This window comes from Kogia breviceps, chromosome 1 (genome assembly GCF_026419965.1).
Source record: "Kogia breviceps isolate mKogBre1 chromosome 1, mKogBre1 haplotype 1, whole genome shotgun sequence".
NCBI classification, from domain to species: Eukaryota; Metazoa; Chordata; class Mammalia; order Artiodactyla; family Physeteridae; genus Kogia; species Kogia breviceps.
This window is the reverse complement of record NC_081310.1, coordinates 194,643,480-194,669,788: the sequence shown is the minus strand read 5'-3', so window position 1 is coordinate 194,669,788 and position 26,309 is coordinate 194,643,480. Positions and strand designations below refer to the sequence as shown.

The 26,309-nt window shown below is 40.3% G+C and overlaps 1 protein-coding gene across 11 annotated transcripts in view; it reads left to right on the top strand.

The window, feature by feature from the left end:
- The window catches only part of KIF1B (kinesin family member 1B), a 336,458-nt gene that overhangs the window by 254,995 nt on the left and 55,154 nt on the right, over positions 1 to 26,309 (top strand). For 10 of the 11 annotated variants that reach the window (XM_067017756.1, XM_059057804.2, XM_059057834.2 and 7 more), the window contains 7 exons: positions 6,635 to 6,714; positions 7,776 to 7,851; positions 11,150 to 11,229; positions 11,736 to 11,842; positions 12,605 to 12,688; positions 13,138 to 13,318; positions 13,444 to 13,516. In XM_067017756.1, the coding sequence (XP_066873857.1) occupies positions 6,635 to 6,714; positions 7,776 to 7,851; positions 11,150 to 11,229; positions 11,736 to 11,842; positions 12,605 to 12,688; positions 13,138 to 13,318; positions 13,444 to 13,516 (681 nt within the window). Of the gene's footprint in view, positions 1 to 6,634; positions 6,715 to 7,775; positions 7,852 to 11,149; positions 11,230 to 11,735; positions 11,843 to 12,604; positions 12,689 to 13,137; positions 13,319 to 13,443; positions 13,517 to 19,683; positions 24,711 to 26,309 lie in introns of those variants that run through there. The other variant, XM_059057839.2, reaches the window with a different exon arrangement.

Here is a 26,309-nt window from a genome sequence, read left to right as displayed (position 1 = left end):
CCCTTAAAGAGTGTCCCCTTGACTCCTCATTTCTGAAGCATGAATCCCAATTTCAGTTTAAACTTAAAATCAGGTTTCTAGAATGAGGTATGGGCAGCACTGGAGACCAGCATGCCAGGCCTGCCTGCAGAGTAAGTTGATGACTCAGACTGAGAGCTGTCTTCCTGTTGGCATCTCTGTTTTATTTATACTAGGTTTGTTATTCAGGCTTGAAGAAAGAATATTCCTCACTCTTTCTTAATTTATGGTGAGCTATTTCGTAGAATATTTTCTTTAAAGGCTGTTGATTCTGCCTTAATTGGAAAACAGAACACACAGGAAACCCAACTATAGACCTGGCTCAGGGAAGTGGGGCCTCGGGATAATCACTTAGTTTCTCTGGCCCTCAGTCTCTATATTTCTAGAATGTTTCTGGAATAAGTGGCTTTTTCTAGCACTGAAGTTTAGCTAAATGACACTCAATATTATTTTCTGTAACCTTTCTTCAGAGTTTAAAAAAGTAACTTTCTAGGGACTTCCCTGGTGGCACAGTAGTTAAGAATCCTCCTGCCAATGTAGGGGACATGGGTTCGATCCTTGGTCCGGGAAGATCCCACATGCCGCCCAGCAACTAAGCCCGTACACCACAACTACTGAGCCTGCACTCTAGAGTCCATGTGCCACAACTACTGAGCCCATGCACCTCGGAGCCCGTGTGCCGCAACTACTGAGCCCACATGCTGCAACTACTGAAGCCCTTGCGCCTAGAGCCCGTGCTCCACAACAGGAGAAGCCACCGCAATGAGAAGCCCGCACACCACAACAAAGAGTAGCCCCCGCTCACTGCAACTAGAGAATGCCCACGCGCAGCAACGAAGACCCAATGCAGCCAAAAATAAATTAAAAGAATTTTTTTTTTTAAAAAAAGTAACTTTCTAGACAACATAAAAGTTGCAACTTTTAAGCCCTAAAGAAAAAGGAAAGTATATTGTACATTACTCAGCTTACTCATGAACTTTTCTACAAGGAGCTCATATTCTGATTTACCCTCCAGGTGGTGAGTAAAATGAGAGAGGTCACATTAGAGTTGGCAGCAAGATGGTAAGAGGATTCTTAGACAGTAACTTTGCTTCCTTGGGGTGAGTTTATAGTTGCCCCAAAATAGAATAGCTTTACTACAGCTGGATTAACCTCTGCTCTGACACACTCTTTTTCTGAAGATAACCAACCAGGAAAAAAATACTTTAAGTATCTCATAGGTCAGTTTGTATTTCATAACTAATATCAGAGTGGCTTGTGGACCACAGTATATATAATAAGCACTAGTCTTGGTGCTGTGGTTTGGACATCCTGTTATCCTATACCTTTGTTTTTGAAGCTGTCACTTTGAGAGTGTAAAGGTTTCTATCCAGCTTTGTCTTTAATTTAACGTTTTCATTGAAGTAGAGTTGATCTACAGTTGTGCCAGGCTCTGCTGGACAGCAAAGTGACTCAGCCATACACACACAGACATTCTTTTTTTATATTCTTTTCCATTATGGTTTATCACAGGACATTGAATGTAGTTCCTTGTGCTATACAGTAGGACCTTGTTTATCTGTCCTATATGTAATAGTCTGCGTCTATTAATCCCAAACTCCCAGTGCTTCCCTCCCCCATCCCCCTCCAGCAGTGTTTAATAAGCCTTAAAATCTTGTAGGTTATGGTGGCAGCTTATATTGTACTTGCCCTTTTATAGTCATTTGCAGAAGCAGTTAATGCTATCCTGTTTCAGTTGTTGAATAACTTTTGTGGCACGTTAGAGGTAGGCTGTTGACCACTCGGCACCTGGCACACTTCCTTCCCTGGCCGTTTCACTCCTTACCGTAACCATGTGGGTTTTTCTTGGCTGCTGGCCCTCTAACGGGGCTTGTTGGTTCCTCACTCCGCAGTGGAGTGGCATACGCACTGCATGTTATTCATTCCTGTGGGAGGACTGTGTAGAGATGCCATTCGGGGGCTCTTTTAGTCTCAGCCTCTGTGTGTGCTTGGGGGTTGATGAGAGCCAGTTCAGGTGATTTTGTCTCTACCCTCCTGCCTTCTGCTGCAGGCTTGCTCTAGCTTCTCCCACTTTGTAACCGACTCATTTCTGAGTACCTGTTGCGTGGTCCCCTTTATATTCACCTTATGACGCCCAGGCCTTTTCTAACTTTTTTTTTTTAAAAATAAATTTATTTATTTATTTTTGGCTGCGTTGGGTCTTCGTTGCTGCGCGCGGGCTTTCTCCAGTTGCGGCGAGTGGGCGCTACTCTTTCTTGCGGTGCGCAGGCTTCTCATTGTGGTGGCCTCTCGTGTTGTGGAGCACAGGCTCTAGGTTCACGGGCTTCAGTAGTTGTGGCTTGTGGGCTCAGTAGTTGTGGCTCGTGGGTTCTAGAGCACAGGCTCGGTAGTTGTGGCACAGGGGCTTAGTTGCTCGCGGCATGTGGGATCTTCCCGGACCAGGGCTCGAACCCATGTCCCCTGCATTGGCAGGCGGATTCTTAACCACTGTGCCACCAGGGAAGCCCCTTTTCTAACTTTTATCAGTTTTGCTGTTTGTCTAGCTTAGCCTGTTGTTGTTATTGTTCTTCTCCTCCATCATCATCATCATCATCATCATCGTGCTCTCCTGTTCGTTTCTTCTGACTCCTTGAGTCTTTACTCGGCTTTTTTTGGTTTTGTTTTGTTTTAATTAATTAATTTATTTTATTTTTGGCTGCTTTGGGTCTTTGTTGCTGCGCGCGGGCTTTTCTCTAGTTGTGGCGAGCGGGGGCTACTCTTTGTTGAGGTTTGCGGGCTTCTCATTGCGGTGGCTTCTCTTGTTGCAGAGTGGGCTCTAGGCGCACGGGCTTCAGTAGTTGTGGCTCACAGGCTCTAGAGCACAGGCTCAGTAGTTGTGGCGCATGGGCTTAGTTGCTCCGTGGCATGTGGGATCTTCCTCGACCAGGGCGCGAACCCGTGTCCCCTGCATTGGCAGGCAGATTCTTAACCACTGCACCACCAGGGAAGCCCTACTCGGCTTTTTAACATGCTACCATGCCTCATTCCAGAAAACCAAGTGCCAAATGCCTCAGGGTTTATTGTATTACATAGTCACAGTTTTTTTCTATGTAGATAGTTATGTGTTGGGATCTCAGAGGCTTCATACAATAGCCCGGTAAATGAATTATGCAATGAAATATTTTGTGAACTGTTAAGACTTCTCATCCTGAATCACTACCACTACTATTATCATCACTATCATCATTGTCATCTGACTTTCTAATTTCGTATCCAGGACTAGCATTTTCTCCTGCTTTTTGCATGTGCTTAACTCCCTTTCTGGTAGCCCTCTCCCTCCATTCTTTGCCTGGTCAGTTCATTCTCAGTATGAGTATCACTCAGCCTTGACTCATCCACCCTCCAGCAGACCTGTGAACACTTCAGCTGTAGCACTTAGCACACTGCCCTGTTGTTGTTTCCTACCATTCCCATTCACGATCCTCTAACATGCTGCTCTAGCTATGCTGTTGTTCCTGGAAAGTGCCAGGCATTTCCTACCTATTCCCTCACATACCCATGCTCTTCCTTTGTGTCTGCCTATGTAGAACCTTGTCAGTGAGCTCTGTCCTGACAACCCCACTGCAGATTGCTCCCTCACCCACCCCTCCCCCTACGTTCTTCTTTTCTTTGCTTTATTTTTCTACAAAGCTCTTATCACTGTCTGGCATACTATATACTTGACTTACTGATTAAAATGGATTGATTACCTGAGTCTCTTTATGAGAATATAAGCCTCATGAGGGGCAGGAATTTTGTTTCCAGCCATATCTCTAGTTGCCTAGAACAGGGCTTGGCATGTAATGGACTTATATATAATTACTGCATGAATGAATGATCCGTTACTTCCTTCTCTCCCTGGTATACAGTAAGCTCCTGAAATCAGGAAACATGTTTTAGTTCTTATATTTCTGGCATATAATAAACACTCAGCAAGAGACTGGGAAATTGTCACTCTAGTGGCTGCATGCCTTCACATGAGATTAATATTAAACCTTTCTATATCGGGAATTGGGTTGTGTTCAGAGGGGTACTGTATGGTAAGGGAGGAAAAATATCTTTCCTTCTACCCTTCTAGGTTCTTGGCTGGGGCCCCAGGTTAACAAAAGGCAGATTAACAAGAGAAAAGCATACAAATTTATTTAGTATTTGTTTACGTGACATGGAAGACTTCATAAGGAAACGAAGGCCCAAAGAAGTGTTAAACGTGAACATTTTTATGCTGGGTTTGGTGAAGAGTGAAAAGTTGTGGGGATATGTGATAGAACAAAGGGGGATGTGAGTTAAGAGTATAGGCACCTCGAAGATATTGCAGGTTCAGCTCCAGACCACCGCAGTAAAGTGAATATCACAATAAAGTGAGTCACACAAATTATTTGGTCTCCCGGTGCATATAAAAGTTAAGTTTACACTATACTGTAGTCTGTAAAGTGTGCATTAGCGTTATGTCCAAAGAAAACCACCTTAATTTAAAAATACTTTATTGCTAAAAAGTGTTATCATCTGAACCTTCAGCAAATTATAGTAGTAACATCAAAGATCACTGATCACATATCACCATAACAAATGTAATAATAATGAAAATGTTTGAAATATTGCAAGAATTACCAAAATGTGGGCTTCCCTGGTGGCGCAGTGATTAAGAATCCGCCTGCCAGTGCAGGGGACACAGGTTTGAGCCCTGCTCCGGGAAGATCCCACATGCTGCGGAGCAACAACTACTGAGCCTATGCTCTAGAGCCCGCGAGCCACAACTACTGAAGCCCGTGCCCCTAGAGCCTGTGCTCCGCAACAAAAGAAGCCACTGCAATGAGAAACCCGCAAACCACAATGAAGAACAGCCCCCACTCGCCGCAACTAGAGAAAGCCTGCGTGCAGCAATGAAGACCCAATGCAGCCAAAAATAAATAAATAAAAATAGGGCTTCCCTGGTGGCGCAGTGGTTGAGAGTCCGCCTGCCGATGCAGGGGACGCGGGTTCGTGCCCCGGTCCGGGAAGATCCCACATGCCGCGGAGCGGCTGGGCCTGTGAGCCATGGCTGCTGAGCCTGTGCGTCCGGAGCCTGTGCTCCGCAACGGGAGAGGCCACAACAGTGAGAGGCCCGCATACCGCAAAATAAATAAATAAATAAATAAATAAATAAATAAATAAATAAATAAATAAATAAATAAATAAAAATAAATTATTAAAAAAAAAAGAATTACCAAAATGTGACACAAGAGACACGAAGTGAGCAAATGCTGTTGGAAAAATGGTGCTGGTAGACTTGCTAGATGCAGGGTTGCCACACACTTTCAATTTGTAAAAAATGCCATACCTGAGAAGTGCAATAAAGTGAAATGCAGTAAAACGAGTCGCCTATAGTAAACTGGGGAAACTTATGAAGGCCTGTCTGTTCATATTCTTCGTGTTCCTTCATCTTGAGAAATAAGGATGCTCCATTCCTCCAGGTGTAGGGAGGTTACATCTCATGAGGGTCTTACGACTTGCTTTAAGAGGAGCTCAGAGAGTCCTTCCTACTTGTACCATTTCTTAAATCACTCAGCTTAAGTATTCAATATGCTAAGATAATACCATATTTGGGGGAAGCATGTGCCGAATCCTGTCAGTGTTGTGGTGAAATTGCAGTGAAACAAAAAACAATGAGGGACTTCCCTGGTGGTGCAGTGCTTAAGGCTCTGAGCTCCCAATGCAGGGGGCCCAGGTTCGATCCTTGGTCAGGGAACTAGATCCCACTTGCATGCCGCAACTAAGAGTTCGCATGCCACAACTAAGGAGGCTGTGTGCCACAACTAAGGAGCGGGCAAACTGCAACTAAGGAGTCCATCTGCCACAACTAAGACCCAGTGCAGGGCTTCCCTGGTGGTGCAGAGGTTAAGAATCTGCCTGCCAATGCAGGAGACACGGGTTCGAGCTCTGGTCCAGGAAGGTCCCACATGCCGTGGAGCAGCTAAGCCCGTGTGCCACAGCTCCTGAGCCTGTGCTCTAGAGCCCACGAGCCACACCTGCTGAGCCTTGTGTGCCACAACTACTGAAGCCCGTGCACCTAGGGACCATGCTCTGCAACAAGAGGAGCCACCGCAATGAGGAGCCTGCACACCATGGCGAGGAATGGCCCCCGCTCGCCGCAACTAGAGAAGAAGCCCAAGCGCAGCAGCAGAGACCCAATGCAGCCAAAAAAAAAAAATAAGAAAGACCCGGCACAACCAAATAAATAAATAATTTTAAGAAAAGCAACAAATATCTTCGGGGGCTTTATTCTTTTGTAGCAGTGGCTGTCAGAAACAATGCTTTGCATTTTGGGATGCTAATATTACCTTTCCTTCTACACATACACACAACACTCTCACACATACACACACACTCTCTCTCACACATATACACACACTATTAAGCTATTTTTATTAGGGCTTAAAGAGAATACATCTGGGGCTGATTTCTTTCTTTACATATTAAGAAAGGAAAAAAAAAAACCTCATCGTATTAGATTCTGCCTCACATCTTCAAAAGGGCATCATCTGCTTCTTGCTGCTCTTCCTAGACACGGAATGTTAAATTATAAGACTCTTTGGCACTTAACTGTGTACTTCCTCCTTAGGAATCGGAGAAGATCATTGCTGAGTTGAACGAAACCTGGGAAGAAAAGCTGCGTAAAACAGAGGCCATCAGAATGGAGAGGTCAGGAAGTTAAACTCTGGAATATTTCTAAAATTTCTGGCGAATTTAGATTACTTTTATAGTAAGAAAAGATAAAATAGAAGTTAAAAACAGAGAACCTTTCCTCCCCAAATACACAAAAAAACAAACCCGTATGGGACTTATGGCCCAATTTACACTCTGAAGTGAAATTCAGGTTCCCTAGGGAGTCGTGTTCTTAGTTGCTGTACTACGTGTTGCTAGGGATCCATATAAAAATTGAAGATATTGAAGGATAGAGTTTTTAATTTGCAAAAAGACTGCCTTTGATAAAGGCCCAAATAAAAAAAAAAGCTGTTCTGATTACTGACTTTCAGAGTTATGTTTTCTAGAACCTCTTTGGTAAGAGGTTAAGTAGTTTCAGTTGCAAACTTTCAAAATCTGTATTTTATCTTAACCTCCCAATTCTCTACCTTGAAGATGAACGTAATCCAAAATAATACTTTTGCTATTGGAATAAATATACATTTAAAAAATGTTAGTTCCTATCTTCTTCCTTCATGGAAGATGAGGCAGAAGTGAGTGCTAACGTGTTTGTAAAGTGAATATGTGAAACAAGTTTCTTTATTGTAGAGATTTTAAGCTAGAATTGTTGAATCAATATGATGGTGGTCATGGGAACCTGACATTTGAGAAAAATCACATTTGTAGATAATACTCCCTATATCAAAGTTCCTTTCTGATTGCTTTCTTGGATTTTAAGGAATGGTTCTTTGAAGTGGATGTATTGCCTTAAAATTCCTTCCTTTTTTTATATTAATAGACATATTTATGAATTATTGTCTACCTCCAAAGTCAGATGTGACAAAATTCTTATTTGGGTGAATATACCTTTACCTAAGACAAGAACATACTTTATTTTGAATGTACAATTTCTCTTAGAAATAATTTATCATTAATGATGGGATAAGCAGATTCTTTCACATTTGTCCACTTTAAACGTGGACAGTTGCTTTTGCTTTGCATTATTTCCAATTCAAGTTAGACTGATTTACTTGACATTTTTGGTATTGTTATTCTGATACGTTTGTTGCTTTTTCTAGAGAGGCCTTGTTGGCTGAGATGGGAGTTGCCATTCGGGAAGATGGAGGAACCCTGGGGGTTTTCTCACCTAAAAAGGTAGGAAACAATGTTGTGAAACTTAAACAAACAGAAACACTTTTTGTTTGTTCTGGTCACGGGCACTTCATGTCTTTCAGGGCTGGCTCCTCTTCTTCCTTTTCTTTTAAATCTTGAGACTTGGCTTAATTTCTGATATTTTTTATTTCATCTTACAATACAAGGCCAACCTGTTTCTAAAATGCTTTCAGAAATGTTTACTGTTTCTAAAATAAAATCCAAGGCAGTATAAATAAATCTGTAACTTTGGGTCATGATTCAGTATGTTTCCTCATCTTCATTGTTACCTTCTCTTAAATTCCTAGCCTAACCTAGCATACCTTGCTTCAGTTTGGCTACTCTTTCTATGTAGTTTTCCCCACAGATGCCAGCAACCCTGAATTATAATTCTTTGGAGGCAGTTTCAGTTGTTCAGGTTTGTGTAGAAAAATACTGCTTCAGTTTGCTTTTACAGTTTGTGTGATAGACAGCCACTGTACTGAGTAAAGCAGTTCCTGTCCTTATCCTTCTAGCCTCCTCTGCTCCCTTCTCAGTTCTTTTTTTTTTTTTAATGACTCCAGTAGTTACTGTCCTACTTACATAGTCATAGTTGTTAAGTAGTAGATACGTTTTTAGCTAATTAGAATAGCAAGGTCTTTTCTTTCTTTTTCTCCACCCCCCCACCCCCCACTTAGTTGCTTCTTAGTTATTATTAGATATTGGAAAACTATTATGAAATGTTTATTTTGTGTACTTATTTATAGGACAGTGATAGAACATAGATTGATGTACAAAGCATATATTTCATACTAGTAATAAATGGTCCTTCATTTCATATGATTTCAGATTAGCTATTGGATACTTAAACATCTTCATGCAAGGGTCTGATAATGGTCTCTCTAGGTTAGCATAGAATGGGTATGGAGTTTTCAAATGGTACTTTCATTTTATGTGATATGAAATAGTGCTGTGGGTTTTTTTTAGGATTCTTCTGGTTAGGTTTTTCTTTTTTATAAATTCTGATGTGTTATTTTCAACAAAGAAAATTGATTTAGAGACATTTTTAGATATATGTTTTAGACCTGGAACAATAATAACAGTATTTCATATGTGTATATTGCCATAGGTCAGTGATTTTCAGTTTAATAATTTTTCCTTCAGTAAGACATTATTTTACTCAGATATATTATGTATGATTGTAGAGATTTTAGCAGTTATAGGCTTGATAGAATTTAGATTGTGCCTTTGCATATATCTAAAGGTATTTTATAACATCTTTCAGTGTTAAGAACTGTGAGGAAAATTTTTATAACAACTTGTAAAATTATGGCATTTAACACAAATTATAAATAACTTGAATAAGTATTGTGTGTTTTAAGTATTATAAACAGCACAGAATTCCAAACTGAGATCCCTGTTTCCAAAGCTTTCTCTTACTTGCTTTAACTTTCTAGACTTCTTCAGGAAAGGAAGGGATATACCACTGACCACATCCAAATTCAGTTTTAGAACCTGTTTCTGATGTGTTAACTTGATTGTGGTAATAATCATTGCACAATGTGTATATGTATCAAATTGGCACATTTTACAATGACATTGTACTACCTAAATAAATACAGACTTTTGTCATTCATATCTCAACAAAACTAGGAGAAAGTACTTCTAAGGGAAAAGGGAAAAAAAAAAACCTGTTCTTGAGGTTCCCTTTTCTTTAGGCCAGTCTTATGATGGGTTTTAAAGAATGCTGCCCACAGAGCTTTGATTTTCTCAAACCAGCAAAGCTGTTAACTGTAGAGAGAGATGTTAGTTGGAAGGATGTAGAGGTTTTCCTAATTTCTTTGAAATCATCTTTTGCGGTCCCTTTCCTTAACATGCTCATCTGACTCTTCTTTCATTTTTTCCATATTTGCTGGCACTGTCTTGAGTAGATTTTGACCCCAAGACCATGTGACTTGTTTTTGGATTCCAGTGGGGTATTTTCACCAAAGAAGGTTGGTTTTTAAAAGATTTTAGAAATAGTAGAGTTAGATGAAGAGGATTTTTATAAGATGTATTACTGAATGTCAGTAATTTTAATTTCTTCTTTAAGATAAAAACTAACAAACTAAAGACAGTAACTGGGACCATGGAAGAACTGATAAAAATTATAAAGGGAAATGATAGGGGATGTGGGAACATTTTTATAAAGTAAATGAAAAATTAAATATTTCTTGAGGTTGTAGGGGGCAAAAAATGATTTTTCCTCTACCTTTCTGAATTCTTGGCTGAGACCCCTGTAATAAAAGACAGATTAACAAGAGAAAAACAAAGAAGTTTATTAACATGTATACCTCATGTATACATGGGAGATACCCAGGGGAAAATGAGTAACTCCCTGAGATGGTTTAGAATTCTGGCTTAAATACCATCCTAATAGGGAAAGGGGATGGGGAGGTAGGCCTCTCAGGGGAGCATAATTGGCTTTTAGGAAAGATGAAGGGACCCTTCAAGAGTAGATGGGAGGGGGCTTCCCTGGTGGCGCAGTGGTTGAGAGTCCGCCTGCCAATTCAGGGGACACAGGTTCGTGCCCCGGTCCGGGAAGATCCCACATGCCGCGGAGTGGCTGGGCCCGTGAGCCATGGCCGCTGAGCCTGTGCGTCCGGACCCTATGCTCCGCAACGGGAGAGGCCACAATAGTGAGAGGCCCGCGTACCGCAAAAAAAAAAAAAAAAAAAAGAGTAGATGGGAGGAATGATAGTTTGTGACAAAGTTTGTCTGGGTGTGGTGTCAATTTCTAGTTTTCTCTCCTGGTTGATGAGACTCCTGGGAGGGGATTTCTGCCAGCTGAGTTCCTTTTGGACCATCCGTGCTTAGGCAGGAAAGGGGATTCAGAGAAAGCCGCTCTCTGCCTGTACTGTTTTTCAAGTGCCTAATAGCTCAAAATAATCAGTATGTCAAAGTGGCATGTTTAGCGGCAGCAAATTCTGCTTTCTTTCAAGATTTTTGACCAAGTGTTTGCAAAAATTATGATTAATCCATCCAGAGAATCAGCCTGCTCTAATCTTTCTTTTGTATTCTCTATGCTTTGACCTTATCAAGAATTGGATCTTGTTCTTTATCCCAGAACTCAGGTTTTTAAATAGAATGCATTAGTGTAGTCTGGGGAGGCCTGAAGAGAGTGTTTTCTGTTTACTATGGAATTGCAACTAGGAATGAAAGCAGTCCCTCTTCTAGGCACTCTGGTAGTCCAAGAAGCCATCAGCCTCCTGTATGTCCCTGTCATTCTCACAGCCCTCTCAGTGGTACTTGCTCCAAATTGATCATCTGTAACCTTTTTCAGACGCCACATCTTGTTAACCTCAATGAGGACCCACTGATGTCCGAATGCCTTCTCTATTACATCAAAGATGGAATCACAAGGTACATTTGATTCTTCTTTTAGTCACTTAATGTTTTCTTTTCTCTTAGGATGATTGAATAGCTAAAGGGAAGTTGTTTGGTGAAACATTTCTTTTACTAATTTGCTGTTTTTCTTGTCTGAAATAGTTATAAACTATCCTCTCTACTCTTCTCAAATTAAGTGTTTTAACCAGCTGAACCAATTAACGTGTAGTTTTTTCCTAGCAGACCGTAAGTAAAATTTTACTCCTAACATTTTATATGAATTCATTAAGGGGAGTAGTTCACTCGTATCTTTTTATGATGCTCTGAGTTATTTGGTGTATCATTTGCCCCTTCGTTGATTTTTCTGGTGTAGGGGGTTGACCATATATGAAAGTAGAGTTTGCAGTTCAAAGCCTCTGATTAAAAAAAGGCAATACCTTTTTTGTATGTACCAAAGAATATTCTTTGGGAGAAAGAGGCTCATTGTTTGTGGTGCTTTTTGTGTCTTAATTTCCCTGGGAAACCCTTTCCCTTGTGTTCAGGGTTGGCCAAGCAGATGCTGAGCGGCGCCAGGACATCGTGCTGAGTGGGGCTCACATTAAAGAAGAGCATTGTATCTTCCGGAGCGAGAGGAACAACAGTGGGGATGGTGAGAGTTCTTGGCTTAACTTTTCCAGCAGACTTTTCATTCTGTCTGATGAGAAATCCCCACGGCTCGGTGTTCCCTGTCTCTTTCAGTGATACTTCCTTGTACAATCTAATATTTGAACATGGAGAAACTTGGGCTGCTTATAAATGCAGGCATGGACATAGCTACTTTACATGAAAAAAGTGTGGACGAAAGGAGCCGTTTTGTTACTGCCAAGAATTGAGCGGGACATAGGCAATTAGGCTTGGTCTTGAATCTTAATTATTTGATAGACTAGTAAGAAGGGAACAAATATCCTGGGTAGTGGGAGATTTGAAGAGCCTCTGGTCTTAAGCCAGTAGAATTTATTTTTACCTAAAAGGGAAGAAAAAGTCCATCTTGATTTTTGCCCAGGTTATTAACAAAACAACAACAATCTAATAGTACTTTTGTGTTGTATAATTTATTCCTCCCTTAATCAAAATATTAGCTTTTGATCTTAAGTTTCTGATTATTACCTATATCTCATACTTAAGATTTCTGATGGTTTTCATTTTTATATACTGAACTGTCAGATATCACTGAAACTAACATTTCCTATCTTCTTCTGAAGCTTGTCAAATTCATTTAAATCTTTCTGAGCCACAGCCCTGGTTCTGGTACCCTAAAATGAACTATTATATAGCTACTAAGCCACTTGTTTGGTTGCAGGAATCCTCACCTGCTTTCTATTATTTTCTTCCAGTTGTTTGTGATGCTAACATTAGTTTGTGTTCCTCTTAGTTATTGTAACCCTGGAGCCCTGTGAACGTTCAGAAACCTACGTAAATGGCAAGAGGGTGGCCCAGCCTGTTCAGCTGCGCTCAGGTGAGACTGGAAGAGGCTTGAAGTCTTCAGAACACATAGCTTGTGCAAGCAACTCTTTAATTTTTAATTCTTTGTCTAAAAGTTGAAGTGATAGTCAGCATTAGGATTTACGTTCTTGCAAAACTCCAAAAGCTGTCTTTTTGCATTAGGGAGAACATAAATCTAGGTTATTAACCTAGATGCAACACATTTTTTTTTTTTTTTTTGTGGTACCTGGGCCTCTCACTGTTGTGGCCTCTCCCGTTGCGGAGCACAGGCTCCGGACGCGCAGGCTCAGCGGCCGTGGCTCACGGGCCCAGCCGCTCCGCGGCATGTGGGATCTTCCCGGACCGGGGCACGAACCCGTGTCCCCTGCATCGGCAGGTGGACCCTCAACCACTGCGCCACCAGGGAAGCCCTGCAACACATTTTAAAAATGATTTCTCATTCATGTTTCTGTTCTGTGCTAGGAAACCGTATCATCATGGGTAAAAACCATGTGTTTCGTTTTAACCACCCGGAGCAAGCACGGGCGGAGCGGGAGAAGACTCCTTCTGCTGAGACCCCCTCTGAGCCTGTGGACTGGACGTTTGCCCAGAGGGAGCTTCTGGAAAAACAAGGGATTGATATGAAACAGGAGATGGAAAAAAGGTAATGTACAAATGTGATGTGGTCCATGTGACTCTCATTTCTTTTAAACGCAGAGCAGAATTCATGAAACAGCTCAGTGATTTTGCAATTTATTCTCTCCTCTCTTGCTTCTCTGTTCCGTGTAGGCTACAGGAAATGGAGATCCTATACAAAAAGGAGAAGGAAGAAGCAGATCTTCTCTTGGAGCAGCAGAGACTGGTAGGAGTGCATCCTGAATCCTCTGTTAGGAAAAGGGCAGCTTGCTTTCATATCACACCTTCCCTGTTCCACAGACGAGCACTCGCCCAGTTGCTTCTCCAGCTGTCATTGATACCATACACTATTCTCTCATTTCCTTCGTGGAGAAGGAACTTACATCCCCTGGTAGCCTTAGCCTGAAAAACTGTCCTTAAAGGTACTACTTCTGGGCCTCTTATGTCTTAAAGTCAAGTCTTCTATCAAAACCAAGTGCTTTTCGAGGAAATAGTGTGAGCTTTTCTAGTAGCCTTTTCCTTTTGATAGTGGTTTTTGAGTATGCACCAGTGATGGTTCTTGTAATAATAATTACTCTGAATATTGAATTTGGTGGGTGTTTGCCTTGGTTTTGTTTCTGATCACCTGATAGTACTAATTCTCTGCTCTTGGGCTGACTTGGGGATTGTTCTTGTGCTGGGTGGACTTTTTTTTTTGTAAGTTAAACTGTGTCTAAAAGTGTTGCTGCACAGTTGCATGTGTTAATCCTTCTCTGTTCCCTGCATGGAGTCTGAATCCTAAGTAAGGGTCTCCGTGGCATATCGGGCGACAGTAGAAGTAGGGGCTGCACACCCAACTCTGAGAGGAGAGGGAAGCCTGGTTTCTCTGGGTTGAGAAAGGGTTATTTGAGCAGCTGAAAAAGTCAGTTTATGGTTGTAGCTTATAATGCTAATGGCTATAGCATTTTATGATGTCAGTTGACTCTCTAGGTTTTGTAGAAACTGAATCTCATGAATAAATAAGTTTATCCATTAGTTAGACTTTCATTTTTAAAGTCATCCAATTTTGGTTTACAAAGCCTTGGTTATAAGAAGCTTCTTGGCATTCATTTGATGTATAAGAAAAGGCATAACAACCTTTGGACACTGTGATACAGTTTAGGAATTTCTCATTTTTTAAGATTCATGGACTTCTTTTAAGATAAGGGGGTATTAGGGAGAAAGCTGGGGTACTGGTTTCTTCCCTTAGCATAAAATATACCATGTAGAATCTTGAGTGTAAACAACAGCATGTAAACCACAGCCTGATAGCCATGCTCTGCTTTGGAGAAGAGAGGCTATTGCTAAATGGGCCAAAAAAGCCAAGGACTTGTGCAGAAGTAGTCTTTTCCAGGGCTGCTCGGTTCTCAGGCTTGGCAGTGGGTTAAATCAGTTAGTTTGTTATCTTGGAAATTATAGTAAAGCCGAAAAAAAGAACGGATTGTAAGAATAAATCAAGTGTTTGGGGCAAGATCATAGCAGTGTTATAGGTGGAGTCTCTTTAGGAGGCCTAGTTGGCATTTAGTTTGTAATGGAAACAGAAGGGTTTGGCTACAATGTGATTAGGGGCTTGAAAGCTTTGTGACACATGAAGGAGCCTTCTATCTTAATAATGTAGTATAATCTAATAACATGCCTCTGATGGTCTGTGAGTGATCACACGAGGACAGGTATAATTAAGCCATATTTATTATTAATAATAGTGCCTTGTATTTGTGTAGTGCTTTATAATTTACAGAGAGTTTTAACATCCATCATTTTTTGATTCCCAAAACAACCCTCTTTGGTAGCTGTATATGTAAATAAAGTGGCAAATATTGCCCCCAGTTTATAGTTGAGGAAGCCACGTCTAAAAAATGCTGTCTTGCCCATTCTTAAATACCTGTTAAGTCATGGTTCTGAGGCTTAAACTTGAGTCTTCTGACATGCTTCAGTGTTCTGTCCAGTAGAGCAGTGCTTCTCAACAACGTGGGAGTCTTATTAAAATGCTGATGCTGACTCAGCAGGTCTGGGGTGGGACCTGAGTTTCTGCATTTCTAAACAGCTCCCAGGTGATGGCATTGCGGCTAGGACCAACCTTTGAGTAACTAGGTGTAAGAGAATAGTGATGGCTGGTGATCTCCATCACCAAGAGCTGGTGATCATTCTATTCTGTGAAATAAAGACAGTGACCATTGAAGAAAGAGAAAGTAAATGTCTCTAGGACATATTTAGTTTCCAGAGGACATACTTAGTTTGCAAGTAATCAGGTTCTGATTGTTGTTTGCTCTTTGTATCTGAAAGCAAACTAGGATTTCAAGAGCAGCTCCTTTCCATCATCAAAAAATCTACAAACGATAAATGCTGGAGAGGGTGTGGAGAAAAGGGAACCCTCTTGCACTGTTGGTGGGAGTGTAAATTGATACAGCCACTATGGAGAACAGTATGGAGGTTCCTTAAAAAACTAAAAATAGAACTACCGTATGACCCAGCAATCCCACTACTGGGCATATACCCTGAGAAAACCATAATTCAAAAAGAGTCACGTACCACAATGTTCATTGCAGCTCTGTTTACAATAGCCAGGACATGGAAGCAGCCTAAGTGTCCATCGACAGATCATTGGATAAAGAAGAGGTGGCACATATATACATGGAATATTACTCGGCCATAAAAAGAAACGAAATTGAGTTATTTGTAGTGAGGTGGTTGGACCTAGAATCTGTCATACAGAGTGAAGTAAGTCAGAAAGAAAAAAATAAATACCATATGCTAACACATAGATATGGAATCTTAAAAAAAAAAAAGGTTCTGAAGAAGCTAGGGGCAGGACAGGGATAAAGACGCAGACATAGAGAATGGACTTGAGGACACGAGGAGGGGGAAGAGTAAGCTGGGACGAAGTGAGAGAGTGGCAGGGACATATACACACCACCAAATGTAAAACAGACAGCTAGTGAGAGGCAGCCGCACAGCACAGGGAGACCAGCTCGGTGCTCTGTGACCACCTAGAGGGGTGGGATAGGGAGGGTGGGAGGGAGACACAAGAGGGAGGAGATATGGCGATTTATGTATATGTATAGCTGATTCGCTTTGTTATAAAGCAGAAACTAATACACCATTGTAAAGCAGTTATACTCCAATAAAGATGTTAAAAATAAATAAATAAATAAGCAGCTCCTTTAAAGCAAGGAGGTTGCTTTCCTCCCACAAGTCCAGCTTTCTATTCCACTTAATGTTCTTGTCCTCAAGAGTTGATTTCTAACCCTTTAGCCTGAAGCATACCTAACAGTTAACAATACTGAATAAAAATGTAATTTTATGACCCTATATTGGTCAACCAACAGATATATTTTGAATGTACCCTATGGATATACATTGAGAAGATACAAAGGAATTATTATTCAGTAAATATTTAATATTTATTATATACAATTATTTTTGCGTAACAACAGCATTAAAAAATGGAATTGAGGCTCATGAGTTTTCTACTACAATGATTCCCCAGATGCATCCCATTGTTACATTGCTGAACATTCTCTCATAGTTAGTGCTTGATTATACGCCTGGTCCTTTGTGTGCTTGCTTTTTCACACGTTTTGGGTATTTTCTCTCTTTTATTTGCATAATCTTCATGCAGAGTCTCTTTAGGAGGCCCACTTTGCATTTGGTATTTAATGAAAGCAGAAGGATCATTTAGTGACATGTGAATTGGACAGATCTGAGTAGTTTTTCCAACCCTGTAATAAATGAATCTAAATTTCTTAAAATCTCTGTGTTTTTTTTTTGACATGAGATAGGATTTGCATCTTGGCACATAAGCTTTGCAAGAGTTTTCAGTATCATGGTCAGTATGTGATGCGGGTGATATGTTTGAGCTTTAAGGAGAACATGTTCTACAGAGTCAATATGACAGTATTTTAAAAAGAAAGAAAATTATGGCCACTTGATGAGTTCTTTTGGATTTATGTAAATTCACTTAGTTATGTTTTATTTTAGAGTTTAAAGGCATAACTTTTCTCTCTTAAGTATGACATTAAAGTAGTGATTAGAATATTTGTTATTTCCTGAATTAGGTAGTGTTCATTTCATCATTAAGCATTTTTTTTTTTGTTATTGTTGTTGTTTTGCGGTACGCGGGCCTCTCACTGTTGTGGCCTCTCCCGCTGCGGAGCACAGGCTCCGGATGCGCAGGCTCAGCGGCCATGGCTCACGGGCCCAGCCGCTCCGTGGCACGTGGGATCCTCCCAGACCGGGGCATGAACCCGCGTCCCCTGCATCGGCAGGCAGATTCTCAACCACTGCGCCACCAGGGAAGCCCCATTAAGCAGTTTTTAAAGGAAAAGAAAAGAAGCCAGGAAAAAACCTGATAGTTAATTATGTAGGAAGAATCAGAGAGAATTTGTGTTCTATAAAACTCAGTTTATTAAAACAAACAAAAAAACCCTCAGTTTATACATATTTGCAAGAAAACCTTTTTAGGAGTCAGACATACTTTTTTTCTCTAATATTTATTAATGTCATCTTTTATCACTCTAGATTTTATCACTTAAGATTTTAAAAATAAAAATAAAAAGGAAAAAGTGTAGAGACTGTAAATTTAGCTTTATCTGCTTTTTGCTGCTAAATTTTCAAATAGGTAGGGGTTATAAATGGTTTAGTATCCATTTATAGACGAATAGAAATAATACAAATCAGTAGTAACATCTCCAGATTCAGGGGCCAAATTATTATTATTGTTAGAGGTTATTTTTTTGTTCCCTAGAAAGTAACTGTACCTAAAAACATAGAAATCTTTGGTCTAGAAAACAAGATACTATCAGTTTCAACTCTTTTTTTTTGAAAACCCTTTCCTAGAGATAATTTTGGTAATCATAGGCAAGTAAAAGAGACTATTAGATAAGAATATTTTCATTTCCTATGCTATCTTGAACTACTCTTCAGTGAGTAGTTTCTTTTCCCAGGAACTTTTATCTCCTGAATAGAAATTCTTCCTTAATCCTGTCTGTCATAGGGAGTTCTAAATCCAACACTGCTTTCATTTAGACCCATGTTATCAAGATTTGCTCGTGTTAGTTAATAATTGGCTATTATCCAAATAGCCATTGAAACTGCTTGGCTGTGAATTCAGGCTGCTGTTTTAGACCTAAGTGAAGTTGTTTGAAAAAGAGGTAATGGTGCAAAGACAGCTGGAAAGACAGAGAGAGATGACATTTTAAATTGGGTCCATAGGCAGAGTACATAAGCAGAATATAACCTTTGTGTTTTATGTGTTGATAGGAAGAGCTGTCAACTTAAAGTAATATTCCTCGAAAAGCTAGAAATACCATGGGTTTTCATAGATGGAACACGTCTCTAAGTTGTATTTATTAAAGTATTGCTTGGGGAATTTTGAATAATGTTTAATGAAAGTATGTTTACCTAGCTTAATTTATGTTCTGGAGATTTGTTTCCTAAAAGTTTGGAGGTGAGGTATTTATTGGTTTAAGTGTGTGGAAAACAAAATAGCAGACCCACTATAAAGATCCTTTTTTATGCATCCTTATTCTCTGGATAACAAACTTTAATTGCACAAATGAAGTGGATCAATTTGACCTGACACAAGACTGTAGCAAATCTGATATATGCTCATGGAGAGACGAGTTTCAGAACCCTCTTATCGTCTAGAAAAAAAACACAGTTTGGTTGATAAGAACCTCACATGGTCTGCTAATAGGGATTCTTAGCATTTTTAACATATTCCCTGTTTGACTGCTTTTTCTACTTTCTCATCTTCTAACTTTTTTCTAGGGCTGCTCTTTTTAGTAAAGCTAAACAAAACGTGGCATCCTACAGCATTACTAACCTTTGTTAATCCGCCTGCTCGTCACATCTTGTATGGCGTCTGTGCTCACTCATGGGGGAAAGAGTTTCTGGAAGAAGCAACAGCAATAACCAAGGCAAATGTGGGGAAGCGGCTGCATGGGTGTTAGCATGTATGGGGCGGAGGTTTTACTTCGTTTTGTTGAGGTAGTGGAGATGTTATTTCACATCGTTTTGTTAATAACTTCATGTGACCTTACAGTGAGAGATTGTTTCTCACTGTTTCAGTCCTCCTAAGAAATTTGATTGCAGATTTCATCACTTAAGCCAGAAAGTGGAAATTTGGATTAATGTTACTAGAAAAAAAAAAAACCAAGCAAATCTTTATATTAATAATAATCTACATAAGCATATGTCTTAATAGACTTGCACATCATTTAGGGTTTTTTTGTTTGTTTTTTTTTTTAGTTTTTTTGATTTTGTTTTTAAATTTATTAGGGCTTTTTTGCTTGCTTTTTCTTCGATTTGATTTTCCTTTTTTACATTTTAATTTTGGTTATTTTGGGGCCATTTTTTGATTTTGTTTTTCCAAAGGACGCGGATTCTGATAGCGGGGACGATTCTGACAAGAGGTCCTGTGAAGAGAGCTGGAAACTGATTACTTCTCTGAGAGAAAAGCTACCTCCCAGCAAGTTGCAAACCATTGTTAAAAAATGTGGCCTCCCTAGCAGTGGGAAGAAACGAGAACCAATTAAAATGTATCAAATCCCCCAAAGAAGACGCCTGAGTAAAGATTCCAAGTGGGTCACCATCTCAGATCTTAAGATACAGGCTGTAAAAGAGATATGCTATGAGGTTGCTCTCAACGATTTTAGGCACAGTAGGCAGGAGATTGAAGCCTTGGCCATTGTTAAGATGAAAGAGCTTTGTGCCATGTATGGGAAGAAAGACCCCAACGAGCGGGACTCCTGGAGGGCAGTGGCCAGGGATGTCTGGGACACGGTTGGTGTAGGGGATGAGAAGATGGAAGACATGATGGCCAGTAGTAAAGGAGGAACTGATGTGGATGACCTCAAGGTTCATATAGACAAGCTGGAAGATATTTTGCAAGAAGTCAAAAAGCAAAATAACATGAAAGATGAGGAGATAAAAGTATTGAGAAATAAAATGCTCAAAATGGAGAAAGTCTTGCCACTGATTGGGTCTCAGGAACAGAAAACCCAAGGAAACCACAAAGCAAAGGAACCTGTTGGAGCTGGTGCCAGTAGCAAGTCTGAGATTGATGTATGTAAAGGAGACAGTAGAGAACTTGGGAAAGAAGAGCGTGTTTCCCAGCTGATGAATGGAGACCCAGCTTTTAGACGTGGACGTCTGCGTTGGATGAGGCAAGAGCAAATTCGGTTCAAGAACCTGCAACAGCAGGAGATAACAAAGCAGCTTCGTCGGCAGAATGTACCTCATAGGTTCATCCCTCCTGAGAACCGGAAGCCCCGGTTCCCCTTTAAGAGCAACCCTAAACACAGAAACTCTTGGAGTCCTGGGACACATATCATCATAACAGAAGATGAGGTTATAGAGCTTAGAATTCCGAAAGATGAAGATGGAAGGAAAGGAAATAAACAGGAGAACCAAGAGAAGGGGAGTAGAGCAGCTTCTAAGGATCCCCAGTTACCATGGGGCTCTCAGGGCACTCGAAGTCAAGATCACATTCAAGTTAGCAAGCAGCATATTAATAATCAACAACAGCCACCTCAGTTACGCTGGAGAAGCAACTCGCTCAATAATGGCCAACCGAAAAGCGTGCGCTGCCAGGCATCTGCTTCTTCAGAATCACTGAACTCCCACAGTGGTCACCCCACCGCCGATCTGCAGACTTTCCAGGCAAAGCGCCATATGCATCAACATCGTCAGTCTTACTGTAATTATAACACTGGAGGTCAGTTAGAGGGCAGTGCAGCCAATTCCTGTCAAAAGCAGACTGACAAACCCAACCACTGTAGCCAGTTTGTGACACCTCCGAGAATGAGGCGACAGTTCTCAGCACCCAATCTCAAAGCTGGTCAAGAAACCACAGTATAAATTACTGGACAAACTTGAAACCTTGGTGGAGGAAACAGGCGATGGTAGCTTCTGATTTGGGTTGGTTCTAGCCTTGGCCTTGAGTTCCTAGTATTTGCGTTATGATTATAATGTTGTGCTTCTAAAATATTAACTGATTTTAATATTGTTAAAACATAAAACACTGGTAAATGTTTCGACACCTCCCTTTTGTTTGTATACCATAAGTGGGCAGTTTCTGGAATTTTGGACAAAACACTGAGACCTCCCTTATTTTTCTGAGACTTTCCTCCTTTCTTGGTGCCTAGATAATATACTTACTTACACAGACTGGTCTTGTTTTGGTGTAAGTTTGCTATGTTTTTATAATGCCTATAAATTTATCTGATATCCAGAAAGACTTGCCTCTTGGTTTATGCAAACATTCAAAAGAGGAATTTGATATGTAGCATTAAATGTCTATTATTTCCCCATAAATGTTAGACATTAGTTTAAAAATAATAACATGCAACTGTGTGAACACAGCTTTGGATTTCTTATCCATGTCTGTTTCTTTCTTTAAATATCATGGAAATTTTCAAAAACGAGAACTAAATGTCTTTGGACATATTTTATAGGACACAGCTTTGCATCTTCCATGGAACTTCCACATCTTCTTGCTCTTCTATATTTTTTTTCTTTTGACTGCATCAGTGTATGTATGAATTTTGTCATAATACTGAAATCTTTAAATTGACATCTGTCTGGATTTCTGTTTGTGGTTCGCATTTTGAAGTTTAACATATCATTTCTCACACAAATACATACACAGAGAGACGCTGAACTGTTCACCAATATCATGCCAACAGAAATACCAACAAAATACTCGTATGATACTTTGAGCAGTATGTATAAGTTTATAAGGAGGTTATTTGGTGGAGAGAGGGGAGAGGTGGGACATGGGGAGAAGGCTACAGCATTTGGCTGTGTGTACTTATTTTCAGTAGATGATGAAATAATGAAATAAGTTAACTTTGGTTTGGTTTAGAATAAAGGAGATGATGTATAATAAACTATTCTTTGGTCAGCAGCAGTGATCCTCACAGATACTCAAGCAAGGAAAGAGAAGTCCTGATGAACAGTTATTGTATCAATACCTCATTTTACTATGTTGTGGTCTCAGTTTGCCTCACTGGAGAATCCACTAAAAAAGATGGATTTTGATGGGAAGAAAAGAATAGTTTTCTGCATCCTTCATCTCTTGAACTTGTCAGAAACTTTTTAAAGAGGCGGTGTGAAGAGCCAGAGATGTCTATGAGATTGTCTGACATCATGTTGTTGAAGATTACTAAGTCACCTATCAAACGCTTGCCTTCCAGATGGTGTGAAAAATTACATCCAGGATAGCAGTTAATGTTCAAGGAAGCCTTAAAGATTGTGGTTATATGGTTTTTTTTTTTCTTCGCGTGTAGGCACTATTCTTTATTAGAACACTATTTTTAATCATAGTATTTTTTTCTTTGCTTCTAAGAAAATGCTTTTATAATGCACAGAAAGTTGCTTCCAGTTAACTTTGGGAGTTATTTTTGCTTTCATAGCTAGAGCAGTACTAGTCTTCAGCTGAAGTTTTATGGCAGATTAGACAGGGGTGATGTCTGTCTTGGGTTGACTGACTGATGTTTGTAATGAGTTGACTTAATTGAGATGACAGTGTCCTGTACCATGTCGTTTGAATATACTTGGTAGGGTACTTCAGATCCGTCACTTCAGTGAATCTTGTGTAAACCCCATTTGTCCTTTTTTGCTCTTCTTAGACATAGTTTTGTTATCTATTTCTTTCTTGCAAAAAAGTTCATTTTCTAAAAATAATAATAATAACAATGCAGCTTTCAACTCTGTAGCAAAAGTGGGCTTTCAGTTTTCCAACTTGAGATAACATAGGATAGGCCTATATATTTTCATTTTTATGGTGGCCTTTTAATCTCATTATGGGCAGGTACCTCCCTTTCACACTAAAGGATGGGAGTGAGTTTCTACTGGTGATCAGGAGACACTGAAGAATGAAAAGAAAAACAGTACTTTCGCTTACAAATGTGGGTTGTGGTAGGCGGTATGCCCACACTGATATTCCAGAGCATTAGATTTGTGTTTGTGCTTGATCTGCTGATCCGGCGCCCTCAGATTACTGAAATTTTTTTTTTTTTTTTTTTTTTTTTTTGCGGTATGCGGGCCTCTCACTGTTGTGGCCTCTCCCATTGCGGAGCACAGGCTCCGGACGCGCAGGCCTAGCGGCCATGGCTCACGGGCTTAGTTGCTCCACGGCATGTGGGATCTTCCCGGACCAGGGCACGAACCCGTGTCTCCTGCATCTGCAGGCGGACTCTCAACCACTGTGCCACCAGGGAAGCCCGATTACTGAAATGTTTAGGTATCTAAAGTAGCCCTTAATTTCAGCTGACCGGAAAGAAATGGACCAAGATTCGATTTCCCTTCGTGCCTTTCAGAGCAGATACTTGTCTTAGAAAATAACTGGGAATGAAATTTCTTCATTGACTTTCACTGAAGAAGGATTGGTATAGCCTACCTTGCTTCGTTTGTTTTTTTTAATTTGACAGTATCTGTCCCTAAGCTTAAATACTACAAGACCAAAGGGAAATGGTCACCATTAAGCCATTATTGTATTATTGAAATATCCCTAGCTATTATCATAGTGAAATTTTTTTTTTAAATTTGTGCTGTTGAAATTTTATAATGATCTGACAATAATGGAAATAGAGTCCTAATCAATTGGTACAATTTCACAAACCAAACCACACACTGTGGTATTCCTTGGAGAGTTAAAGACCTTCTGTTTGTCTAATTAAGTCTAAACCAAAGGGCTTTTCCTTTAGTTTTGCTTCTAATTCTTTCTGGTGCTTCTCTTTTCACTGGAAATGCAATGAATGGGAATTGTTTATTCCATTGAAGTGACTTGAAGTGACCTCTTGTGCTTCAGGTGTAGGTTGATGCTGAAAAAAACAAAACAAAACAGGACAGAACACAGTTTGTCACACTGATGTCTGCATTAAAGGCTGTCAGACCACAGGTAGTTACATAGGTTTTCTCCCGTCAGCTGCTATACCCCTGTGCCTTATTGGTCCTTTGTAGACTTGCCTTAATGATTTGTACAAAAAACTGGGAGCAGGGGAAGCTGTTGAGTCCTGGCGTACCTTAATGAAGACGCCGTCTTAGGTGCAGTGCAAAGCAAGCGTTTGTTCTACACTGTTAGAGCCAAATTCTGTATTATGAACAGTTTTCATAACTGCCTACTTTATGTCATCTTTCTGAGACTTAAAAATCTGCTCTAGATACTTACTTTGAACCACTGTAGGTTGTGAAGCGTATTGGTTTCCTCCCATCATTACTGTAAAAAGAAGTTGTGAATCTTCTTGTTAATGAACTATGGATTTCTCCCCCAGTTTCTTTTTAGAAAATGCTTGAAGATTGTCTTTGAGTGTAAGATCTACCTTTTCAGAAAGGGAGAGTTAGTTTGTAATGTTAAAAAATAAAGTCCTCATTCAATAAAAACTGAAATTATCTCTTAAGAGTGTGATTTCTCTCTGATGCGGGAGGAGGGGAAAGTGAAGCAGAGTGATGCTAATGAAACCTGGTCTTGACTTTCATTTATCTTTCACCTGAAGATGGTTACAGACCGTATCTTTAAAAAAGTATTTCTACATGAACTTGATTTGTTTAGAGCTTTTGCTTTTTGTTACCCTTTTTGATTTATCAAAATTCTATCTTAAATGAGGTCTTTAATCCCTATTTTATGCGATGTTTTACTTAAATAAAACTTTTTATATTATAAGATAATGAGGATATCAGATATCCCTTTATGATTTCTTTGAGTTTATCTTGTATTTTCTGTTTTTTTTAACTATATAATTTTGATTTGCAGTTTTCTTTAAATGAAATGGTATACTTCTTCATATGGGTAGAAATGAAATTTCTAAAAAGCTTTGAGTAACTCTGTTTAGCTTTTCTTTTTTCCCTTAACCACTGCTTTTCTCCACCCAGAGCATTGGTGATATGTTAGAGGTGAACAGGACAAAGCAGAAGATTTTTCTGGAGCGGACCATCGGTCTTATTGAACATTTGGACATGACATTATTTTTTATGTTGAAAAGCAACATAATCATACATAATGGAGTAGAATACAAAATCCACATGGGTTTCTTTTTCCCCAACGTGAGCTTTTAATATGAAATTTGGAACTTGAGGGAAACGTTACGCTTGGACTGGCTTGCTTCAGCCTTCTTACCCTTTCCCTTCAGGTACTTTGTGTTTCTCTGCTGTTGGAGAACCTGGTGGAAAAGTTGCCGAGACCTGACCATTTCTAGGACAGTACAGACACTTCCAAGGCAGTGTGATATGTGTAGTGATAGTTGTGTGCACAGGATGAGTGCGGGCAGAGTGGCAGAAGGGTTTTGAAGGAGGAAGCCCTGAGCCAAGAGCAGAGCCCCAGAGTACAGCTGCACATGGATCCAAGTGAAGAGTAGCAGGTGGGAGGAGGAGAAGTGTCAGGTCCAGGGAACTGCGAGTAACTTGGGGGACCTGGCGGGGGGGGCGGGGCAGGGGCCAGATCATGGCATGCTAAGGACTTCGGATTTTATCTTGCGCATGATGGAAGCTACCATGTATTATACAGGGAGATTGCATTATTAGATTCACCTTTTAGAAATGGCCGAAGTTTGGGTTGGATGGAGGCAAATTCAGAGCTCAGTGCTGCAGCTGGGAAGTTGCTGGATGAACTAAATGAGAAACGATGCTTTCCAAACAGAGCCGGGGGGACAGGATGGAGGGGATGACTGATAGATTATTTGGAGATAGAATCAGTGAATCAGTTCATGGGGGGGTGGGTAAGCCCTGTGTATAAATCCCACAAGGTGAATAAGGCTCTTGCGTGGACCATGTTTGGAAAGTAAAGTTAATGAGAGCAAGATAGGACTGAGAGATTGGGAGAAAATGGGAGTTGCACAGGTCTAAGAATAGGTGTTGTGAGACCCCCGGAGGCATAGATCTGAGATTGTGTCCACATGGTGCTGCTAGTGGTGAGTACGTTAAGGTGTTGACAAGAACTGGGGCGTGGACATCTCCCTTCCAGCTATCGCTTGCTACTTATAATCTGCCATTTAAAAAGGAAG